Source organism: Coregonus clupeaformis, chromosome 8, assembly GCF_020615455.1.
Source record: "Coregonus clupeaformis isolate EN_2021a chromosome 8, ASM2061545v1, whole genome shotgun sequence".
Classification (NCBI taxonomy): Eukaryota; Metazoa; Chordata; class Actinopteri; order Salmoniformes; family Salmonidae; genus Coregonus; species Coregonus clupeaformis.
This window is the reverse complement of record NC_059199.1, coordinates 57,050,424-57,075,413: the sequence shown is the minus strand read 5'-3', so window position 1 is coordinate 57,075,413 and position 24,990 is coordinate 57,050,424. Positions and strand designations below refer to the sequence as shown.

Here is a 24,990-nt window from a genome sequence, read left to right as displayed (position 1 = left end):
TGTTTTACCCATGCGCGCGAGAATGCAAACCTTAAGCGCGCGTCCGCGTCGCCCCTCCTTTTGAGGCAAGTAGCCTACTACTGTACTTCTATGCATGATGGTGCATGGGACCATAATAAAATACAAAGTGTGTGGAAAAAACGAAACAGTATATTTTTTCTACATCACATCTTACACAGTAGGCCAGTGGAGAACCGTCATTCAGGGCAGGTGGGGAAGAGCCCCACCTGTTTTGAGCCCCACCTGTTTAGCTTTTTTTGTGTGCCTGTTTTGCATGTCATTTTGTCATTAATAGGTGTCACATATCCGTTTGCAAACAATGTAAAAAAAAATTGCTTTAATAAAGCCGCGTACACTTCTAGGCAAATCCCCGTCTTATCTTAGATCATTGGTCACCATAGCAACACCCACCCGTAGTATGCGTTCCAGCAGGTATATCTCACTGGTCATCCCCAAAGCCAACACCTCCTTTGGCCGCCATTCCTTCCAGTTCTCTGCTGCAAATGACTGGAACGGACTGCAAAAATCTCTGAAGCTGGAGACACTTATCTCCCTCACTAACTTTAAGCATCAGTTGTCAGAGCAGCTTACCGATCACTGCACCTGTACACAGCCCATCTGAAATTAGCCCACCCAACTACCTCATCCCCATATTGTTATTTACATTGTTATTTATTTTGCTCATTTGCACCCCAGTATCTCTATTTGCACATCATCTAATGCACATCTATCACTCCAGTGTTAATACTACATTTTAATTATTTTTGCACTATGGCCTATTTATTGCCTTACCTCCATAACTTACTACATTTGCACACACTGTATATACATTTTCTATTTTCTATTGTGTTATTGACTGTACGTTTTTGTTTATTCCATATGTAACTCTGTGTTGTTGTTGTTTTATCGCACTGCTTTGCTTTATCTTGGCCAGGTCGCAGTTGTAAATGAGAACTTGTTCTCAACTGGCTTACCTGGTTAAATAAAGGTGAAAAAAAAACAGTTGTTAAAGTACTTTGTGAATTTCACCAGGTTCATATATTAATATAGCATGTTGATTTGTTATTATGCATGTCTGCATCCTGGGAATAGGGAAGTGTGTACTTACGTTTTGCCCTGCGTGCTCGTGCTCAAATAATTTTGATGCACTATGAGAGGTAGGCAAGCTTTTTCTGTTGTCTGTAGAAAAGTTAGATTCCTTCTAGCACAAAGTCGTACACACAGTGTTTTGTTCATGAATAATGTTGTATATTTAGAGTTTACTCATGAGTGGATGGTATTGTTAAGATGCAATTGTAATTGTACTTTTTAGGATGATATTAACATTCTGAATTCAACATGTGGTTACTAGCTAGCTAAGGTATTGTATGTGTGAACGATGGCTAGCTCCTCGACTGATTCCAGTCCTTTGTATTGTGCGTCTGTTGTAGAAAGAGGCGACAATGGGCAGAACATATTTGTGCTCTACAAATGTTTTGTCTTTTCTTTTGGATGCAGGTATGTGGTTTTATCTATGTAAAATGTATGTTATGTGTTGATACATTATAAGGAGAGGTTGTACTCATTTTTGTATTCTAAAAATAATTGTTATGCACTGAGAGAAAGAGGCGACAATGGGCAGAACATATTTGTGCTCTACAAATGTTTTTTCTTTTCTTTTGGATGCAGAGAGAATTCTGATTCATTAAAACAGCCTGATCTCCGAAGTCCACGTCTATAGTCCCAATCAATCACACACAACACAGAGATACAGCCGGTTACACAATCATGGTCTCTTTTTTGCTTTCTTGAGTAAGGCAGCTCCAAAATGCAGGTATTTCAGCCTAGCTCAGTGCTTTCTGTTGTGGTGGAGCAGCCAGCAGAAAATAAGTAGTGTAGGGGTTGGTAAAGTTCTCTAGCTGACCCGTGATTGGCTCAATGTTCTGTCACTCATGGGGACACTACATCACCACAAAATCTACGGGTAGAGCTAGAAAATTCCAGCCCCTTGGGTGCTGCCATAGATTTACACTAGAAGTGCCCATCCAAGAAGGCTCAAGGTCATTGGCCACAGATAAAATGACATCAAATCACGTTATATCTACTGTAGCTTTGATTGGACTGATCATGTCAACATCATACTTTCAAAACCTTAGCTAGCAAGCTAGACAAGCAGTCATCATCATGAATCAAGTCGACAATCTACTGGCAAATCCTTTTCAATCCTTGTCATATGAAGATAAATTATAGATAAAACGTATCGGCCATTGGACATAAACATTACACAACAAGTTGGAAATCGCAAATTCAACAATGAGTGGTTGGAAGGAATCAGTGGCTAACTGCAAGCGTTGACAATCAATCACTAGCCTGGTATTCAGTGGAGAGGGTGTGTGGTCCAAGTCTGGGTTTAAGGGTCTCTTTTCCAAGCTTAAAATGATAAACATTCACATGCAACACCATGGGCCAGAAAATGTTGAATACATTGGCCATGCTGTGAATCCAGCATGACGTCTGCCGTGTTCAATACAACTGGAAACTCGGAACTGGGAAATCTCAGACTTCAGTGAGTTCAAGACAACTGGGAACTCTGAAAAAATTAGCTCAGACTGGGAAAATGCGTTTTGAACGGTCATCCAACTCGGAATTCCAAGTCAGGAACTCGGGCCTCTTTCTAGAACTCCGACCTGAAGAACACTGACGTCAAGATTCAACTTTTTATTAGTTTTTTTGTTCCCAGTTGTCTTGAAAGCCCCATAAATCCAGAGAATGCCAGACTTTGATGACAGTTTGACAAAATTTGCCCACAAGAAGGACTGCCATGCCACTGTCCAGTTCAAGTGAGCAGAGCTACAGAGGTGGTCCTCTGGAGCTCAATGGTGGTCCTCTGTAGCTCAATTGGTAGAGCATGGCACTTGTAACGCCAGGGTAGTGGGTTTGATCCCCTGGGACCACCCATACGTAAAAATGTATGCACACATGACTGTAAGTCGCTTTGGATAAAAGCGTCTGCTAAATGGCATATTATTATTATTATTAGCACAGCACAACAAGGTGTGTCCAAAAATGTATTGTATGCTACTGCATAAATGATGTAATATGTCAGGGAGATATGTATACTGTAGCTAAGAAAGTAATCCTAAGGGTATGTTGTGTAGTAAGCTGTTAGTAGCCCATGTGCCTCACCCTAATAATTTGGTCCCTTTCCCCCTCATAACTTAGCCTACTGTTGTGACTTGGTGGTGCACATGTAGCCTATAGCCTGTTTTAGAGAAATGTCATCATCTAAATATTGTAAGAGCTTTCATTGTCTGCTTATATGCCCCCTTTATTTATCCTACGGTTCTGACTTGGTGTACAGGGAGAATACTGTAAGAACGGCCCATGTTCTGAATTCTGTCGCTGTACATTTCAAAAGTGCTGAACAAATAGTTATATTGACTACGTCCATCTTAGTTCGCTCATTGTCTTAAGTGAAATTAGATGGCATAGTTTGTACATCTCAATTGTCAGTAGAAACCACATTTGTTTCAGCAAGTCAGCCATATCAGGTATGTTTTTTAAAAAGGCAGTAAATTAGGTGAATGAACTGTTTCGCTGCCAGACAAGGCTCCGCTGATAGCCAGGTGTAGCGGTGGTAAGGATTCACTCCATGGTGCTGAAAAGAAAGCTCTGCTGTTGGGACAGCTTTATGTAGGCCCTAACAGTTTGTGGGCACCGTTTGTCACCATTATAGTGCAATTAATGTATTGTTTAGTGTTGTGTTGTGTTGTGTTGTGTAGTGTAGTGGCTTTGCTGGCATGCATAAAACAATAAATACATTTGTTTGCCCCACCAAGACGTACATGCTTAAATCGGCCCTGACAGTAGCCCTAATCATTAGATGTCATGTGAGATTTAGATTCACATGTCATAAACACATAGTAGGCTTGCCTACATCAGGGATCATGAAATAGAGGCCGTGGCCAATTGTTTCTTGAGCGGATTGTCAGGGGGCCGGAACGTAATTACAAATAATTAGTAGACTGCAAATTGACTGCAAGAAGCCCAAACAGATATAATATTTGACTAAAACATGATAATTTCAATCCTTGCTTACATTTGTATAAGATGAAATATATCTCTCTATTATGCGTGGGAATACTTTGGAACAGATTTCCTAAATTAAAATCACTTGGAGCTGATTTGCTGGTGTTTTTACAGTCTTATGTCCAACAATTTACAAAAACAAATATATATTGAATTAAAATATAAATGCAACATGTCTAAAGTGTTGGTCCCATGTTTCATGAGCTGAAATAAAATATCCCAGAAATGTCCATACACACAAAAAGCTTATTTCTCTCAAATTGTGGGCACAAATTTGTTTACATCCGTTAGTGAGCATTTCTCCTTTACCAAGATAATCCATCCACCTGACAGGTGTGGCATATCAAGAAGCTGATTAAACAGCATGATCATTTATTACACAGGTGCACCTTGTGCTGGGGACAATAAAAGGCCACTCTAAAATGTGCGGTTTTGTCACACAACACAATGCCACAGATGTCTCAAGTTTTGAGGGAGCGTGCAATTGGCATGCAGGAATGTCCACCAGAGCTGTTGCCAGATAATGAAATGTTCATTTCTCTACCATAAGCTGCCTCCAACGTCGTTTTAGAGAATTTGGCATTACATCCAACCAGCCTCACAACCGCAGACCACGTGCAACCACGCCAGCCCAGGACCTCCGCTTACGGCTTCTTCAACTGCGGGATCATCTGAGACCAGCCACCTGGAGAGATGATGAAACGGAGGAGTATTTCTGTCTGTAATAAAGCCCTTTTGTGGGGAAAAACTCAATCTGATTGGCTGGTCCTGGCTCCCCAGTGGGTGGGCCTGGCTCCAAGTGGGCCTATGCCCACCTAGGTCCACCCATGGCTGCGCCCCTTCCCAGTTATGTAAAATCCCTAGATTAGGGCCTAATTTATTTATTTAAATTGACTGATTTCCTTATATGAACTGTAACTCAGTAAAATTCTTGAAATTGTTGCATGTTGAGTTTATATTTTTGTGCAGTATTTATACAACTTATTTTTGTTCAGAAAACCTTGGGGGAACCCTGGCCTACATCATGTCCAACAACTATGTGTATTGTGATTGAACCAGGGACAACTCTGTCAAGCAGAGCCATACACTTCTAGCTAGAGTCAGCAGCCTAATTTGTCAAACTAGTAGGCTCATTTGAAATATGTGATCATACTTGTAATACTGTAACCTAAGCATTGTGAAATCTATGAAGCGATGGTATTAATGCATGGAGAGAGAATATAACAAGTAGAAGATGATGAGCAGATCAAGAAGAAAATGTGAGAAGGGATAGCTACAGGTTAGGGACAGGGAGAGAATGGATAGCTACAGGTTAGGGACAGGAAGAGAAGGGATAGCTACAGGTTAGGGACAGGAAGAGAAGGGATAGCTACAGGTTAGGGACAGGGAAAAAAAAGGGATAGCTACAGGTTAGGGACAGGTAGAGAAGGGATAGCTACAGGTTAGTGACTGGGAGAAGGGATAGCTACAGGTTAGGGACAGAAGGGAGAGCTACAGGTTAGGGACAGGGAGAGAAGGGATAGCTACAGGTTAGGGACAGGGAGAAAAGGGATAGCTACAGGTTAGGGACAGAAGGGATAGCTACAGGTTAGGGACAGAAGGGAGAGCTACAGGTTAGGGACAGAAGGGAGAGCTACAGGTTAGGAACAGAAGGGAGAGCTACAGGTTAGGGACAGGGAGAGAAGGGATAGCTACAGGTTAGGGACAGGGAGAGAAGGGATGGCTACAGGTTAGGGACAGAAGGGAGAGCTACAGGTTAGGGACAGGGAGAGAAGGGATAGCTACAGGTTAGGGACAGAAGGGAGACCTACAGGTTAGGGACAGAAGGGAGAGCTACAGGTTAGGGACAGAAGGGAGAGCTACAGGTTAGGGACAGGGAGAGAAGGGATAGCTACAGGTTAGGGACAGAAGGGAGAGCTACAGGTTAGGGACAGGGAGAGAAGGGATAGCTACAGGTTAGGGACAGAAGGGAGAGCTACAGGTTAGGGACAGAAGGGAGAGCTACAGGTTAGGGACAGAAGGGAGAGCTACAGGTTAGGGACAGGGAGAGAAGGGATAGCTACAGGTTAGGGACAGGGACAGAAGGGATAGCTACAGGTTAGGGACAGGGAGAGAAGGGATAGCTCCAGGTTAGGGACAGGGAGAAAAGGGATAGCTACAGGTTAGGGACAGGGAGAAAGGGGATAGTTACAGGTTAGGGACAGGGAGAAAAGGGATGGCTACAGGTTAGGGACAGGGAGAGAAGGGATAGCTACAGGTTAGGGACAGGGAGAAAAGGGATAGCTACAGGTTAGGGACAGGGAGAAAAGGGATAGCTACAGGTTAGGGACAGGGAGAGAAGGGATGGCTACAGGTTAGGGACAGGAAGAGAAGGGATAGCTACAGGTTAGGGACAGGGAGAAAAGGGATAGCTACAGGTTAGGGACAGGGAGAAAAGGGATAGCAACAGGTTATGGACAGGGAGAGAAAGTATGTAAATGAATAGAATTCCATCTTCTTTGTAGCCATAATTCTTTATCATAGTAAATTGACACAAAGCTAAACCAAGTGCCATTAACATAATAGTGGTAAGCCAAGATGGGCAATGTTTTCACTATCCTATCTATTTACACTACCAGTCAAAAGTTTAGACACACTGATTCAAGGGTTTTTCAAAGCTGTCATCAAGGCAAAGGGTGACTATTTGTATAAAATATATTTTGATTTGTTTAATACTTTTTTGGTGTTATTTCATAGTTTTTATGGCTTCACTATTATTCTGCAATGTAGAAAATAGTAAAATAAAGAAAAACCCTGGAATGAATAGGTGTCCAAACTTTTGACTGGTACTGTATGTTCAAATGTACTGTACTGTATAACCAATGCAGCTATGGCCACCTAGTGGTTATTCTAGTAACACTATCTCCATCAAGTTTAATTAGTTGTACTGTATGTACAGGATACACATGGTATATACATACCGTCCAACGAAATGCTTACTTGCAGGTTCCTTCTCGACAATGCAACAACAATAAGAAATAATAAAAGATAAGAATACGAACATAAAGTAAATGCCTCAGTAGAATATAATTCAAATTTTAGCTTAAGTATAATAAAATAAGGCACAATATATAGTCCAATATTTACACGTGTTTTGGGGAAGGGGGGATTGGGGGTCAAGGGTTTAAATTGTGCAGTATTTAGCAATAATAATAAGAGTCTGGTAGAGTTGTGATGTGTATGTAGCATGAATGTGTGTGTGTGTGTGCGTGTGCATGAGTGCATGTGTGCTAAGGTGCGGAGAATGCCATGTTGTTATGACATCAATGGGATGGGGATCAGTGGTTAAACTGAGCCAGAGCTACCCAGAGCCGACCTCCTGTACCTAGTGTCAAAGGGAGAGCCCGGTAGAGCTGAGCTTCAGCACCTTACGGGTCCAAAGAGAAAAGTAGGATACAAAGTAGGATAAACCAAGGTTGTGGTTGAGGCTAGGGTAAGGGTTGAACTGGGATGTGGAAATGAAGCTAGGTTTGGGGTTGTGGTTGAGGCTAGGGTTGTGGTTGTGGCTAGGGTAAGGGTTGAACTGGAATGTGGACATGAAGCTAGGGGTAGGGTTGAACCGGGATGTGGACATGAAGCTAGAATTAGGGTTTGGGTTGTGGTTGAGGGTTAGGGTTGAACCGGGATGTGGACATGAAGCTAGAGTTAAGGTTAGGGTTAGGATTCTGATTCTAATTGGGTATGAATGAGGGCAGCTACTAATTGTAGTGTACCACAGACTACCACAAGAGGTCATCACATGACTGCAAAAATGGCATAGGCTACAAGATCTACTGTATTTTCATCACAATCACATTAGCCATGAAATATTGACAATAAAAACACATTGAGACTGAGATAGACATTTTTTTGGATCTAATTGAATAAAGGAAGTATGTAGCATGTTTCCTCAGGAATATGTAATTCAATCAAATTAACACGTGGAAAATCTCACACCATCCACCTAGTTGTCTGCATCTCAGCCTCAAGGCCTGTTTAATATTTTATTATTCACAGTAAAGTTCTGTGACAAGAAAATAACACATATTGAAGTTCTTACTGGAGGTCCCATGTTTCATACCATCAAGCCAGGTGTAATAACATCTATTAACTACATGTTGTATCTGATGATACTTTCACTCCCAGCTTTTAAAAAGTATTATTAGTACATACATGTACTACATTTATAACTATAGTGTATGACTCAGACAGATAACTCAACTTATCTCACAGCAGGAAATATGTGATCAATGTATCCCAACATAGGGTTCTGTTCATTAACGCACACTGTAGCAAAAATGTTTCGCAACATGAAACATTTCTTATTGGACAAGTTGGAATAGTTTTGGAACGTCTTCGCATATAAACAGGACTCTAGCAATAGGTCGACAACCATGTGGCAAGGTGGGGTTTTGTTGTGAACCACAGAGAATCTAAGGGCACGTTATTAGCTCCAGGCTATAGGCTATCAGCGAGTATTACATAGTCTTTCATTTAGCTATCAGACCCCACCAACTCTGTTTCTTATTATGTGGTGCAGCTGCAGAGCCCCCAACCAGCACCCATATATTGGCATCCCCCTCTTTTCTCCCAACTCCAAATCTGTGCCAATAATCCTCCCATCATCCCTTGGTACAGACATCTTGATTAGAGGCTGTCTTCATTTCCTCTCTGGCTGCTCTGTGTTGGCACAGGCTTCTGATGCATTGGAGAATGGCTTAGTCCGAAGGGGAGGCTGGCAAAACCAAAAGAGGCCCTGGATTGGCACCTTAAACACAGAGCCGGTGGAGTTAATGACAAAGAGCACACAGTGTCATTATGCTCAGTGCCGGCTGGGCTGGATGAAATAACAGGAATCAGGTGGTTGTATGGGGCAGTGGTGGAAAAAGTACCCAATTGTCATACTTGAGTAAAAGTAAAGATACCTTAATAGAAAATGACTCAAGTAAAAGTGAAAGTCACCCAGTTAAATAATACTTGAGTAAAAGTTCAAAAGTCAATGTAATTGCAAAAATATACTTAAGTATCAAGTCAAAATAAAAGTATATATAATTTCACATTCCTTAATACAGTACTAAGCAAACAAGACGGCACGATTTTCTTGTTTTTTTATTTACAGATACCAGGGGCACGCTCCAATACTCCAACATCATTTACAAACTAAGCATGTGTGTTTAGTGAGTCCGCCAGATCAGAGGCAGTAGGGATGACGAGGGATGTTCTCTTGATACAGTAAGTGCATGAATTTGACCATTTTCCTGCATTCAAAATGTAACAAGTACTTTTGGGTGTCAGGGAAAATGTATGGAGTAAAGAGTACATCATTTTCTTTAGGAATGTAGCGAAGTAAAAGTAAAAGTTGTACAAAATATAAATAGTAAAGTAAACTACAGATACCCCAAAAAACGACTTAAGGAAAATTACTTTAAAGTACTACTTAAGTACTTTACACCACAGGTATGGGGGAACCCACCTGTAACAGCAACGGGAGAGAGAGAATGGACTCACTGTGGCTAGTGGAGGGATCAATGGGGAGGATAGGCTCATTGTAATGGCTGGAATGAAATGAATGGAACAGTATCAAGAACATGCAAATTAAAGTTATGAACACAACTTTTGGTTGTATGTGTTTGCTACTGTCCCATTCCTTACATTCCACCCATTACAATATATTAAAATATTGTCTAGCAGTGTGGTGGAAGATCCATCCAGGGAATGGATTGTGACATGATATTTTCAGGTTTCAATCTTTGGTTGCACATGCCAAACCTCTATGGGTCACCTTAAAAACAGGGCATAACCACAAAGTGATTAACCAGGAGGTAATGAATGAATATCTGAAATTTATTTTTTGTTTTCAATTGATGGCCTCTACTCTAACAATGGCAGGGCCAGGAAACGGACTATTTAAATAGCAGTCTACGTACCTTGATTTATATATTTTAGGAGAAAGTATTTCTATGACCGATATCTATTTGTTTACATTTTTCTTTTAAATGCTTTGAAAGCTTCAGCTTCACTCAGGACAAGCACTGATTTAAGAGTAGAGACAAAATACGTGTATCGTTGGGTACCATGACTAATGTATTCCTACTGAATTGAGAGTGAAAAATACATTGTGGTTGGGAATTTGAGGGCACAGCAAGTGGCACAATAATGAATCTCTTGACTGCTGTCCTCTGTAATTTTCCTGCGTGTGAGCTGCTGTTAGGTTAGAGACACTTTACTTGCCTTAGTCAAGCAGGCATCTGGTGGGGCTTTTAGCAATGACATCAGCCTACATCTAGACAACAGTAACAGTGCACTATGAGCCTTGGATTCACAGAATAACACAGCGCCCAATGAACTCGTGAAAAGCTTTTAAAGCCATACTGGTCTACTTACTACCGACCATGTTTGCTTTGTATATCTCTTTCATGGGTGCTTTGAGTTGCCGTTCAATCAGTTTCCATAGCATTTTGGCTGTTGTGCTTTTGAAAATCTCTGGTTACCAAGCATTAAAGCAATGGAACTCTGAATATCCATTATTGCACGAAAGGACTGAGATATAATATAATATGCCATTTAGCAGACGCTTTTATCCAAAGCGACTTACAGTCATGCGTGCATACATTGTTTTGTGTATGGGTGGTCCCGGGGATCGAACCCACTACCTTGGCGTTACAAGCGCCGTGCTCTACCAGCTGAGCTACAGAGGACCACATGGAGATCATGGAGAGTGGAAACCCAGGCATCGTCATGGCTATGTGTCAATATTTTCCTTTGTGCCCAAGGCTCACAGCATTGTCTGCTCTGATACAATGGGTATACACCAGACATGTACTACTAATCGAGTTATGGTTATGTAAATAGTGATAATTAGTTCAGCAACAGAGCTGTATGGGCTTGTGGTTGCAGACTGTTGTTACAGACTGGAGAAACATGCAGATGCCCAGGGACACAGAGAGTGTTGTTCATAATATCATACTGTATTGCATTACATGTTACATTGTATTGCATGTTTACTTTGATAGTACATTCTCTACCAATACCATTTAAAGTAGGAGGTGAAATGTCAAACCATTAATGGCACTTATTTTATCATATTTTTTTGCACATCAAAAACAACAGTTCTGATAGTAAATGCAGCCATCATGGAAATTAAGTCAATACAACCCACAAATATCCCACAATAAATTCAATCCCAAAATACTTACATCACCACTACATTTTTGCAAGTTATAGGCAGGCGTATGAAACGTGCATACTAAATGGATCACACACACAACATTCTCAAAGTAATCATAATTGTCATCAACAGATACAGTCAAACAAAATGAAGGATCACAAAACTAATTCCCAAAAAGCCCCAATCGGTCTACTCTATGCAACAACTTCCTTTCAACCAACCATCATGCAATGCTCTTTGGTTGTCTAAAAACTATGAGCTATGGCATTGCAGCATGCTATCAATGAGTTAGCGGTTAGTCTGTGGTGCTAACTAGGGTAATTAAAATGTCTGTCATTCTTCCTGTGGAGTATTAACTCCAGGACTATTAAGTGGAGTATTTCAGGCCGAGGCACAGGGCCAGTTCATTCTTCTGGATCTTTCCATCACCGTTCATGTCACAGTGGCCCAGCAGGACCTTGCGGAACTTGTCCAGGTCCGTTCCAGTAATGGTAGGCTATGTTGGGTATAAAGGAAGCATATTCAAACCATTAGCTCAAGACCAATCACAGTCTAATACAGTTGGACATTCTGTTAACTTGACTCAATTATCTTTGCTTCATCCATTTAAATATAAAGTAACATGGTGTCAAAAGTGGGATCCGAACCCACGCCTCCACTCGGAGACCATAACTTACAATAATTCCGAATCAATATAGGAGCATCAATATCTAAATTAATACATAATACGTTGATATAACATAACTACATTTGTAGATTAAGGTATAGCAGAACGTTTTTGTTTTTTACCGTGACCAGTTCCATCATGTCTTTGACAAAGCCGTCCACCTCCGGACCCTCCAAAGCACCCGTCTTACTCTGTAAACAACAACAACAAAATGGCTGACTTCAGAAAAAGCGATGAAGACTACCACCTGATGTGCCTTGAGAGATTATAAAGAGGACAGCATCTAAATTCTGCTTAGAATTCAGATCAATAATGGGATAATGTATAACTACATCACACATCCACAATCATGCAGCACAGAGGAGCATGGCACTGCAACATGACCACCACTTCAGTTAATAATGGAATTAGAGGCTCAATTTAATTAATTAATTCCTAGCACTGTATCTTTAATATGCATTAAGTCCTGTGAATACATCTTTGCACTGATCCAGTGGTGTAGCTAGATATTTGTTTGGTGGGTGGGCCTGCAGAAATGTGGGTGCCCCCACCCCAAAAAAGCAGCTAACTTCCTGCAATTTTACACATTTTGCCATGGGGCAAAGATAATAAATTACTGTTTTACAGCTAATCTCATGCTATTCTACACATTTTGCCATGAGGCTGAGAGAAAATGTTGCTGTTTTAAAGCTCATCTCATGCTATTCTACACATTTTGCCAGAGGGCTGGATTATGAGCTGTCTTGTTTGCTAAATGAACAAATTAAATAGGCAGTGACATGGTGCATATAGCCATAGAAGCACAGTGACATATGTCTCAATGCAGTCATATTGGGGGTGTGGCTTTCAATTAGTTATATTTGGCAATCCATCCCGTGAGAGTGAATGTCATTCCAGGTCATTTAGTATGTTATATTTACTCAAATCTGACTAATCCAGTGCACTGCGTGCTAGGAATGATATCTGATGGTGTTTGCATGTTTAGGTAAAAGACAAATAATGTCCAGTTTGGAACACCGACAAGTAAAGAGCATAAACAAATATTGAAGAAAAAAAAAATTATATAGTTTTTTTTGCTCAATCTGTGTAGGTGGGCTTGGCTCACCAATGGGTGGGCCTGGTTCACCCAGGGCCTGGTTCACCCAGGCCCACCCGTGCCTACGCCCCTGTACTGATCCACTTCCAATACAGCTGTGTGTTCTAGCCCATTTATACTGATATTATATTTTTTATATTTAAGGCCAATGAAGCATCAGTAAAATCACAACAAGTCATTATAAGCAACACTGTAATTTCATTTACTATGCTTATCACCATAAACCTTACAATCCCAATTGAAGTTGAAGACAATTATGTTGTGGCTAAACGAATAATGACTTACTACATCATAGTGAGCAAATATCTTCTCAAAGTCCCTCTTCCGGTCTTCTTGACTGCAAGCCTGAGTGGAACCACAACACCCTCAATTTAGTTCCTCTAATTCAAGCCAATGAGGACTACAATAAGTAATTGAAGATGGAGCGTGTATTGACAATGTCTTAAGTCTGATCTGACTGCAGGTTATCAGCAAAATTCATCAACAAATGTTATACTTACATTCATGTCAAACTTCAGCAAGAAGTTCTCTTTTAGAGCAAGGATTCTGGGAGAAGGGAGAAAGTTAGGCACTGTGACTCACAAACAATTAGAGACACAATAAGAGACACCTAGCAATGTAGGAGAACAATTACTAGATAATTAGTACCTGGCTAGGTCATTCATATCCAGCCTACCATCGTTGTTTTTGTCAAACACCTTCATCTGTTGGGAAAATAAACAGAATAAAGCATCAGAATCATTAGACAATTTTTCAAAGTACATACCCATTAGAATCACCTTTATTCGCCAAGAACATTTACACATACTCAGGATTTTACTTGGTGATAATTTTACTTGGTGACATGTCATGTGTAACACTGTACAACATTACCAAATATAATGTAAATCAAAGGATACCAATGTATGTTGTGCACACCATAATTTACTAAACTCAACAGGACATTGATATAGAAAGTACTCACTCACACACACACACACACACACACACACCTCTCACTCTCGAGTAATTCATTAATGATCCACAATTAATGACAATGGCTAAACAGTGAAAATCACATCACTTCTGAATATCTTTAAAGAGCTGATCACCCTCCATCACAGTACATTACCATCCAATTACTAATACTATTGACAGGAGTGAATACAAGGGTATTACCGCCAATTACATACTTCAATGAGAAATAACTCCTTTAGTGCACTCTGTATTTACATTGAATGGCATAGTAGCATTACTATGTATAGCTCTCCACCAATCATCATTTTAGATAAACTTCAATTACAATCTGTTTTACATCCAAATTGAATTTCCCATTGAACAGGGTATCATATACTAATTTGAGAGACAACAGATCTCCTACATACTTTTGATCATTTTCAACCTCTTCAAAGGCAATCTGTGATGAGACAATTGCGTTTGGGTCACACACACAACACATCAGACCCAGAAGAGGACGACGATTGGCTGTAAGGTTGATTACTTTTAACACTTGTTGACACTTGACCAATGGTGATTGACAGCCGTTCAAGAGTCCTCAGATGGAGACACAGAGTAAAGGAACTGAGGCTTGTTATTACCATGGTGTCGGTGTACTCCTCCAGTTTGTTGGGGGAGATGGTCTTTTGTGCTGGAGGAACAGGTCCTGCAGGAAACCCTGTTAGGAGGACACAGAGGACAGCCAATGAGATGACCTGGGCCCAAGTGTCTCAGAGTCGGAGTGCTGATCTAAGATCAGGTTTATTATCCTGATCTAGGATCCATTTATTATAATCGAAAAGACTAAAATGATCCTAGATCAGTACTCCTACTACTCTGAGACACTTGGTAATCATGGGCCTTGGTCTCTCAACGTGACATCCCTGGTCAAATAAAGGATAAATACAAAGATAATAAAAAAAAGGCAGAGGCTGCGAATCCGTAGGCAACCGCCCCGCCCCCCCCGGATCCCTTGTCCCCAGAGCTGAAGATCTGAATCACATTCTGTTCATGTGTATCTTTACCTCTACTTTATGCACAAATGTTTGTTGGCACCCTCCCTTCACATTTCTCACTGTCAATCGTGAATGCAGAAAACGTCCATGCAGCATCTGCATGCCAACCATTTGATCTCAATCAGTTTCATTGGGATATGCATTTAGATCTTCTTGAGTTATACAGTGTTGTTTTGTACTAGCCTTTAGTTTTGAATTTTGAGTGAATTTTAGAGAAGATGGTGTTAACAAACTGTAGCATACCTGTGTTTAGTTTCAACTGCACTTTGCAATTGTCTCAAGGCTTAAAAATCCTTCTTTAACCTGTCTTCTCCCCTTCATCTACACGGATTGAAAGTGAATTTAACAAGTGACATCAATAAGGGATCATAGCTTTCACCTGGTCAGTCTATGTCATGGAAAGAGCAGGTATTCTTAATATTTTGCCTGGTGGCACACACTGTTGAGTTTTGGCGACATGATAGAAAAATGTGACCATTCACACAATCATCCTAAAATCTCATAAGAAATTAGGTGGTGTTTTTTTGTCTTACAGTAACGTTATACTATGCTATTATTTTCGGTTCTGTTATGTAGAATACTATCATTATACAGAGTATGTAGAATGCTATCATTATGTGATCTTGCGGACATTGATTCAGCTTTGATCTAATTTTATTAAACGAGCAGAGCAGAGACTATTTGCAAAGTAGAGAATCCTGCACATGCGCAGAAGCTTCGGACCTTTAGCTGTCAGGAAGAGGGAGGGGTCCAGAGAAGTCGGATTCTAAGCCACTACGAATAAGAAAAGGGTAGAAAAGTGTGCCATAACACTTTTGTCCATCATTCTGAATCAAAGTGTTCATAAATAGTATAATGTACTGTACATCCTGTACAATTCCTCTTCAGTAAATGTACTGTGGGTGGACTATAAACCATCAAGTGTTTGGAAATTCTAAGAAAAGTACTTCTGTCTTGCCTTGTAGGGTTGGGCGATATTTGGGGAGACTTCTACGATATGCTACTCCAAATATCGCGATATCCGATATAATCGTTTTGCGCCGTTAATGACTACATAATTCCAGACTGTGCAATGTTTTTGCTTATTTACAATATTATAGCCACATTCTAATTAAATAACCTTAGGATGGCAAGTCAATAAGGCTTTGTTAATTCATTTAGACTTCATTTTCAACATATTGATACTGCCTAACTGATAAAACTGCACTGTATAGTCTTGCACATCATGATATATCGTCAATGTCACATATCACGATATTGAATTTAATCATATATCGGCCCAACCCTATTGCCTTGTCCACATAAGAGGACAATGGGCATCCTTCTGAAAGACCCTTAAAGCAACACGTGTCAACACAGACCTAGAGCAACTATGTAAACAAGAAGAACTCTGGCCACTCATTGATGCTTACTTAGAAAGTGGACAACAACTAGCTAAGACAATGTCTCTGAGGGGGCCATGGCAGTGGTCTCACTGGAAGCATGGAAATTAGTAGAAAGGCATTCTTTGAATGTACCTTGAGCTCTATAGCTGATATGTATCCACTGCTGTCAGCATCATAGTTTCTCCAGATCTGTTGGGGGAGTGAGAGGCACATTTAGTTTTGATGAAAGTGCTCAAGAGAATAGAGGACACACTACCCAACCAATAATAGGATTGTATTGTTTTTTGCAAATAAAGTGCATTCGGAAATTATTCAGACCCCTTTACTTTTTCCACATTTTGTTATGTTACAGCCTTATTCTAAAATGGATTGAATTGTTTATTTCCCCTCATCAATCTACACACAATACCCCATAATGACAAAGCAAAAAGTGGTTTGTAGATTTTTTTGCACAAAAAAATAAGGAAATATCACATTTACATAAGTATTCAGACACTTTACTCAGTACTTTGTTGAAGCACCTTTGGCAGCGATTACAGCCTTGAGTCTTCTTGGGTATGATGCTACAAGCTTGGCTGGGCCACTCAAGGACATTCAGAGACTTGTCCCGAAGCCACTCCTTCGTTGTCTTGGCTGTGTGCTTAGGGTCGTTGTCCTGTTGGAAGGTGAACCTTCGCCCCAGTCTGAGGTCCTGAGCGCTCTGGAGCAGGTTTTCATCAAGGATCTCTCTGTAATGTGTTCATTTTTCCCTCGATCCTGACTAGTCTTCAAGTCCCTGCCGCTGAAAAACATCCCCACAGCATGATGCTGCCACCACCATGCTTCACCGTAGAGATGGTGCCAGGTTTCCTCCAGGCATGACGCATGGCATTCAGGCCAAAGAGTTTAATCTTGGTTTCATCAGACCAGAGAATCTTGTTTCTCATGGTCAGAGTCCTTTAGGTGCCTTTTGGCAAACTCCAATCGGGCTGTCATGTGCCTTTTACTGAGGAATTAGCTTCCGTCTGGCCACTCTACCATAAAGGCCTGATTAGTGGAGTGCTGCAGAGATGGTTGTCCTTCTGGAAGGTTCTCCCATCTCCACAGAGTAACTCTGGAGCTCTGTCAGAGTGACCATCGGGTTCTTGGTCACCTCCCTGATCAAGGCTCTTCTCCCCCGATTGCTCAGTTGGGCTGGGCGGCCAGCTCTAGGAAGAGTCTTGGTGGTTCCAAACTTCTTCCATTTAAGAATGATGGAGGCCACTGTGTTCTTGGGGACCTTCAATGCTGCAGACATTTTTTGGAACCCTTCCCCAGATCTGTGCCTAGACACAATCCTGTCTCGGAGCTCTACGGACAATTCCTTCGACCTCATGGCTTGGTTTTTGCTCAGGTGTGTGCCTTTCCAAATCATGTCCAATCAATTGAATTTACCACAGGTGGACTCCAATCAAGTTGTAGGAACATCTCAAGGATGATCAATGGAAACAGGATGCACCGGAGCTCAATTTCGAGTCTCATAGCAAAGGGTCTGAATAGTTATGTAAATAAGCTATTTCAGTTTTTTTAATTTTTAACACATTTGCAAAAATCAGTTTTCGCTTTGTCATTATGGGGTATTGTGTGTAGATTGATGAGGAAAAACATTTATTTAATCAATTTCAGAATAAGGCTGTAGTGTAACAAAATGTGGAAAACGTGAAGGGGTCTGAATACTTTCCGGATGCACTGTATGTTGAATGCTTTTGGACCGCAACACTTCCTACTGTATGTGATCTTTTATCTTACCCTCATGAACTCCACACTGTTGTCCAATGGAGTCTCTCTGCGGAACAGTAGCAGGAAGTTCTCCTCCTCCGGTAGCATCATGGTGGCCAACTGGAACATTTATGTTCAATCAAATTAGTTATCAACATTCACAGGCAGGCATTATTCGATCACTGTGGCTAATTTTGTGTACAATACAATTTAGGGGGTAAGTGTCCCCTCCGCTTCAACAGGCATAACTCCTCTGTCAACGTAAAATGTATGGAAATAAAGTCTATGGACAAAGAAAACGAAATGTGAAAGCCGAAATGAGATGCAAAATGAGATGCAATTTCATTGAATTTGACAAACTCATTATAATTAATTGCATGTGGTCAACAACAAGACATGCAAAGATGAAGCAAGGCAATAACATGATGTAAATGAGAGCAATTACATCGTTTCAAGGCTGCTTCACACAAAAAGGTGCTGTCAGGGCATTTTGATCACAATCCAATTACCCTCTCGCCCTCTCAGTTCTAAATATACTTCATACGAAATGCACTATATAGACAAATAAAGGGGGAAGGAGGTAGGTATGAGGAAATACAGGTAAACATGCCTCTTGGATTTGCAGGCGACCATCCGCTGTGGTGTCATAAGCAGACATGAACCTTTCTTTCATTCTTCTAACTTTGTCATCCATTATTTCATCCTTTAGGAACAACACAGTAACATTCGAACACATTCCACATATGGGCTCAATTAATTCGTTGCACTTGTTTGAGTATTTCATTCAGTGTTACCTGTACAAAATCACTTTATTTTCAGAATTCATGCCATTTCAGTAAAAGACAAAATGTGGACTAATGATTGGATTCAGAGGTTATCTAATGTTGACATCCATTGAATGCCCCCAACAAAACTGAGCAAAGTAGGTCTAATTAGGATATTCTAGGATGTTAGTAGCCAAAGCTTACTGTAGTTATTTTTAGGAATCTGTACACAGTATGCATTAGGCATGATAAGGAAAAGGAACAGTGGAGTCCTACAGTTGCCTACTTACACTCATTCCACGTTTTTTCATCATGTGTCGAAAAAAGTCGTCCAATTCCTTTCCTTCAATATAACCATTATCTAAAAACAAATAAATGTATAACATAAGATGAAATAAACCCTATTTCTGTATTGATTTATCTCCACATGGTGTAAAGTTCAGATTGAGTTTGCGCATGGAATTTCGATGAAAACGTTGCCTGATATGCGTACACAGATTAATATCAATAGTAATTAAAAGACAACATACAGTTATAATTATTAAAGAGTAAGATCTTACCATCAACATCGAAATGTTGCCAAATTTGTAGGAAGCCCACAGCATCCAGGTTGTCAAAAGCGCTGTCCATGGTACCTCGTGCCCAATACACCAGCGCGAATCCAAAATGTTAAAAGTTGTGAAAATAAATATAAAAATGTTGTCTGTGTGGATTTGAAATAAGAGATTGATGAGGTTTTCAATACTATTGATGATGTTTCCTTCGCTGTAGTTCAGTCTAACCTACACCAAATGCAAACGAGGAAGACCAACTTAACTACGACATTCAACTAGGTGCGCAATAGGGGTTGCCCCAAAAAATTGGAGACAATGACCGCAAGGAAGCATGATACAATTAATACAATTAAACGGTTACTTATATTATGCAATATGATCCAAGTTAATGCATGTCTACGTGGCAGTACACCAGTACACATATTATTTATTGATAGAAATATACAAATACAGGAGTACTGACAACTACATTAAGGTTTTTGTTACAATGCAACAAAAAATGTATATAAAAAAAAGATATATAAAATAAAATAAAAGTATGTATTCAGCATAAATCAATTTAACCAATAAAACTATAACACTAGAAACCATCACCAAGCCCCACAATAAATGTATTTAATATAAATCATGATATATCAAAGTTATATTATGCCTGTCATTAATAAGGTTTACTAGATCAATGTGCCCATGGTACAACGTAAATCCCATACACACATATAAACTCAGCAAAAAAAGAAACGTCCCTTTTTCAGAACCCTGTCTTTCAACGATAATTCGTAAAAATCCAAATAACTTCACAGATCTTAATTGTAAAGGGTTTAAACACTGTTTTCCATGCTTGTTCAATGAACCATAAACAATTAATGAACATGCACCTGTGGAAAGGTGGTTAAGACACTAACAGCTTACAGACCGTAGGCAATTAAGGTCACAGTTATGAAAACTTAGGACACTAAAGAGGCCTTTCTACTGACTCTGATAAACACCAAAAGAAAGATGCCCAGGGTCCCTGCTCATGTGCGTGAACGTGCCTTAGGCATGATGCAAGGAGGCACGAGGACTGCAGATGTGGCCAGGGCAATAAATTGCAATGTCCGTACTGTGAGACGCCTAAGACAGCGCTACAGGGAAACAGGACGGACAGCTGATCGTCCTCGCAGAAGCAGACCACGTGTAACAACACCTGCACAGGATCGGTATCTCCGAACATCACACCTGCGGGACAGGTACAGGATGGCAACAACAACTGCCCGAGTTACACCAGGAACGCACAATCCCTCCATCAGTTCTCAGACTGTCCGCAATAAGCTGAGAGAGGCTGGACTGAGGGCTTGTAGGCTTGTTGTAAGGCAGGTCCTCACCAGACATCACCAGCAACAACGTCGCCTATGGGCACAAACCCACCGTCGCTGGACCAGACAGGACTGGCAGAAAGTGCTCTTCACTGACGAGTCGCGGTTTTGTCTCACCAGGGGTGATGGTCGGATTCGCACTTATCGTAGAAGGAATGAGCGTTACACCAAGGCCTGTACTCTGGAGCGGGATCGATTTGGAGATGGAGGGTCCGTCATGGTCTGGGGCGGTGTGTCACAGCATCATCGGACTGAGCTTGTTGTCATTGCAGGCAATCTCAACGCTGTGTATTACAGGGAAGACATCCTCCTCCCTCATGTGGTACCCTTCCTGCAGGCTCATCCTGACATGACCCTCCAGCATGACAATGCCACCAGCCATACTGCTCGTTCTGTGCATGATTTCCTGCAAGACAGGAATGTCAGTGTTCTGCCATGGCCAGCGAAGAGCCCGGATCTCAATCCCATTGAGCACGTCTGGGACCTGTTGGATCGGAGGGTGAGGGCTAGGGCCATTCCCCCCAGAAATGTCAGGAAACTTGCAGGTGCCTTGGTGGAAGAGTGGGGTAACATCTTACAGCAAGAACTGGCAAATCTGGTGCAGTCCATGAGGAGATGCACTGCAGTACTTAATGCAGCTGGTGGCCACACCAGATACTGACTGTTACTTTTGATTTTGACCCCCCCTTTGTTCAGGGACACATTATTCAATTTCTGTTAGTCACATGTCTGTGGAACTTGTTCAGTTTATGTCTCAGTTGTTGAATCTTGTTATGTTCATACAAATATTTACACATGTTAAGTTTGCTGAAAATAAACGCAGTTGACAGTGAGAGGACGTTTCTTTTTTTGCTGAGTTTATATATATAAATAAAAGTATGTGGACACCCCTTCAAATTAGTGGATTTGGCTATTTCAACCACACCCGTTGCTGACAGGTGTATATAATCGAGCACACAGCCATGCAATCTCCATAGACAAACATTGGCAGTAGAATGGCCTTACTGAAGAGCTGTGACTTTCAACGTGGCACCGTCATAGGATGCCACCTTTCCAACAAGTCAGTTCATCAAATTTCTACCCTGCTAGAGCTGCCCCGGTCAACTGTAGGTGCTGTTATTGTGAAGTGGAAAAGTCTAGAAGCAACAACGGCTCAGCTGTGAAGTGGTAGGCCACACAAGCTCACAGAACGGGACTGCCGAGTGCTGAAGCGCGTAGTGCATAAAAATGTTCTGTCCTTGGTTGCAACATTCACTACCGAGTTCTAGACTGCCTCTTGAAGCAACGTCAGCACAAGTACTGTTCGACGGGAGCTTCATGAAATGGGTTTCCATGGCCGAGCGTCGGCTGGAGTGGTGTAAAGCTTGCCGCCATTGGACTCTGGAGCAGTGGAAACGCGCTCTCTGGAGTGATGAATCATGCTTCACCATCTGACAGTCCAACGGACACATCTGGGTTTGGTGGATGCCAGGAGAACGGTACCTGCCCCAATGCATAGTGCCAACTGTAAAGTTTGGAGGAGGAGGAATAATGGTCTTGGGCTGTTTTTCATGGTTCGGGCTAGGTCCCTTTGTTCCAGTGAAGGGAAATGTTAAAGCTACAGCATACAGTGACATTCTAGATGATTCTGTGCTTCCAACTTTGTGGCAACAGTTTGGGGAAGGCCCTTTCCTGTTTCAGCATGACAATGCCACCGTGCACAAAGCGCGTCCATACAGAAATGGTTTGTCGAGATTGGTGTGGAAGAACTTGACTGGCCTACACAGAGCCCTGACCTCAACACCATCGAACACCTTTGGGATGAATTGGAACGCTGACTGCGAGTCTGGCCTAATCGCCCAACCTCAGTGCCTGACCTCACTAATGCTTTTGTGGCTGAATGAAAGCAAGTCCCCGCAGCAATGTTCCAACATCTAGTGGAAAGCCTTCCCAGAAGAGTGGAGGCTGTTATAGCAGCAAAGGGGGGACCAACTCCATATTAATACCCATGATTTTGGAATGAGATGTTTCGATGAGCAGGTGTCCACATACTTTTGGTAATGTAGTGTACTTTTCAACATATCCATGTCTCTTTCAGTGTATTAATACATTTTGACATAAATCTACATAACATGCATATTAGACATAGGAACACAGTAGTGCTTATTGGTTGATTGAATAAGCCAATCAACGGCCTTTGTTTAGATTAAGATAATTCAGAATAAGGTACTGGCATGGTTTTCTCCATAAGCTTTTTTTGTTCTTTGCTCTTTGGCTGTATTACGATTCTCCACACTTGGACACTCCATGGAACACTTTGGGGAAAGTATGTAGCTTTTCTCTCTACACTGGGATGTCGTCATCGATGGTGTCCTCCTCCATGTTGTCAGGCCTGAGGTCCTGTCTTTGGTCCGTGTCAGGGGGAGGAGGGAAGTCCTCTTCGGTGTTGTTGTCTTTAGCAAACACCCCAGGGCTTTGGTAGTGGGCAAGGTCCACCATGGATGAAGGTCTCACTGCAAGGACAGTGACACAAGACAGTGGTGTGTGAGCTGATATGGTACTAAACAATGAGGAAGCTCCAACTGGTAGCCTACACCATAACTACTGGTACTACTGAGACTACAAACGACGTCACAGCTGTGTGATTACTAATAAACCAACAGAAATAGCTACTGGAGCTCCAGGAGAAACCCCTACAACTACTATTACTGAGAACGGCCAGTTCCACTGCATGTTATTCAAAAGGTACGGCCACAATTGGACGTGCCAAAACTGCTGCAACTTACTTTACTACCATTAGTTGTTGATACACCCAACACTACACTACTGTACGTGTCTTAAGTAAAAAAAAAACAGCTGAAGGAGAGAAGGTAATTGGTCTAACCAGATGCAGGGAGGGACTTGGTGCGCTCTCGACCCTCTACTTCCTGTGCCACAGAAGTGGAGCGCTTCAGGGAGGACCACTGTCTCCCGTCAATAGCAGACCTGTCCGTCTCTTGGTCCAAGTCAAATGGGCTGGAGTCTCCTGTGAGTTCAACTAATGGAGAGAGAGATGAGGGTAAAAGTTGCTTTAATGCTTCAATCATACCAGGTGTCTATTCAATACTACCAAACTCACATAGTGACTTTATTTCTATAGCATACTATGTTCTCAGTGAACTGAAATAAATCCCTTTGTCTTTACGTGAAGCAAAACAGCTTTGCTTATTCTATTTACTCTCAATATCAACATTGGACTGTGGTGAGCTGTTCCTAAATCAGTTCTTCTGGGTGGAGGGTACACGGGTAATAGATATACCTACCATTAATGTGGCTACTCTCCCCTTCCCTCTCATAGTCTGAGGGTGCCTTCTTCAGGCGAGGGGCGGGCAGTGGTCCTTTTGGGGATACGTTGCCAAGAGGGGAGTCAGGGGTATCATCTGAGGGTGAGAAATAGACAAATAAAGAATGGTTACAGACAACAGGACAAATTAAGGCAAGATAAATCACAATAGCAAAGTAATCTTCTTCTTCATCTATTTTTGTTTCTGGTGCCCTTATTTCCCATCTGAGTATCACTATCAATAAAGTATACTTATTCATATGCATACCTGGGCTGTGGCTGCTGCCAGGGCTCAGGAGTCCCAAAGTGTGTGGTCCCATGTGGGGCTTGATGCTCTGGGGTGCTGGGGGTCTGAGTGTAACACTGGTGGGTTTAGACCTGGGCGCTATCGACGACAAGTCTATCGACGATGTTTGACTCTCTGGCTTTCCTACAGAGAGACATAACAAAGAAGACCAATATTGAACACTTTTTAGAAATAGAATACACAGCAAATGTGTGGATGGTTCGTAGAGCTTTTACAAGGGACTGTCTAAACAAAGTGTTACCTAGCGCTCTAATTTAATGAAACATTTTGTTCACTTTTATTGTACCACATGGCAGCTGGCAAGCTGAACGGCAAGACAGACGCTGTGGCATAATTGAGTTGAGCCATCCTTGTGTACATAAAGATTAAATATCACTAAATGTAATTAAAAAATATAATTATCTGATTGGGATATAGAGGCCAACTCACCTTGTTTACCATCTGCATTGTCTGAAGAGTCAGACTGTAAAAAGAACAAACAAACTTCTTTCAGTATGGCCAACGTCTTTAGTTTGTCCTAAACCTGCTTTTAGAGGCACCATTGTGTTTTCCACTGCACGGTTTTGTATTCAACAGTCTGAA

The 24,990-nt window shown here is 41.4% G+C and overlaps 1 protein-coding gene and 1 pseudogene across 4 annotated transcripts in view; both read right to left on the bottom strand.

Moving 5' to 3' along the window:
- Positions 1 to 11,107: 11,107 nt before the first annotated feature.
- On the bottom strand, positions 11,108 to 19,649 carry LOC121572940 (annotated as a pseudogene).
- Positions 19,650 to 23,047: 3,398 nt separating this feature from the next.
- The window catches only part of LOC121571998 (F-actin-uncapping protein LRRC16A-like), a 42,144-nt gene continuing 40,201 nt past the window's right edge, over positions 23,048 to 24,990 (bottom strand). For all 4 annotated transcript variants that reach the window (XM_045222095.1, XM_045222097.1, XM_045222096.1 and 1 more), the window contains exons 34-38: positions 24,838 to 24,871; positions 24,370 to 24,531; positions 24,082 to 24,198; positions 23,664 to 23,816; positions 23,048 to 23,292 (exon numbers count right to left, since the gene is read on the bottom strand). In XM_045222095.1, the coding sequence (XP_045078030.1) occupies positions 23,123 to 23,292; positions 23,664 to 23,816; positions 24,082 to 24,198; positions 24,370 to 24,531; positions 24,838 to 24,871 (636 nt within the window). In that variant the 3' untranslated portion in view covers positions 23,048 to 23,122. The remainder of the gene's footprint in view (positions 23,293 to 23,663; positions 23,817 to 24,081; positions 24,199 to 24,369; positions 24,532 to 24,837; positions 24,872 to 24,990) is intronic.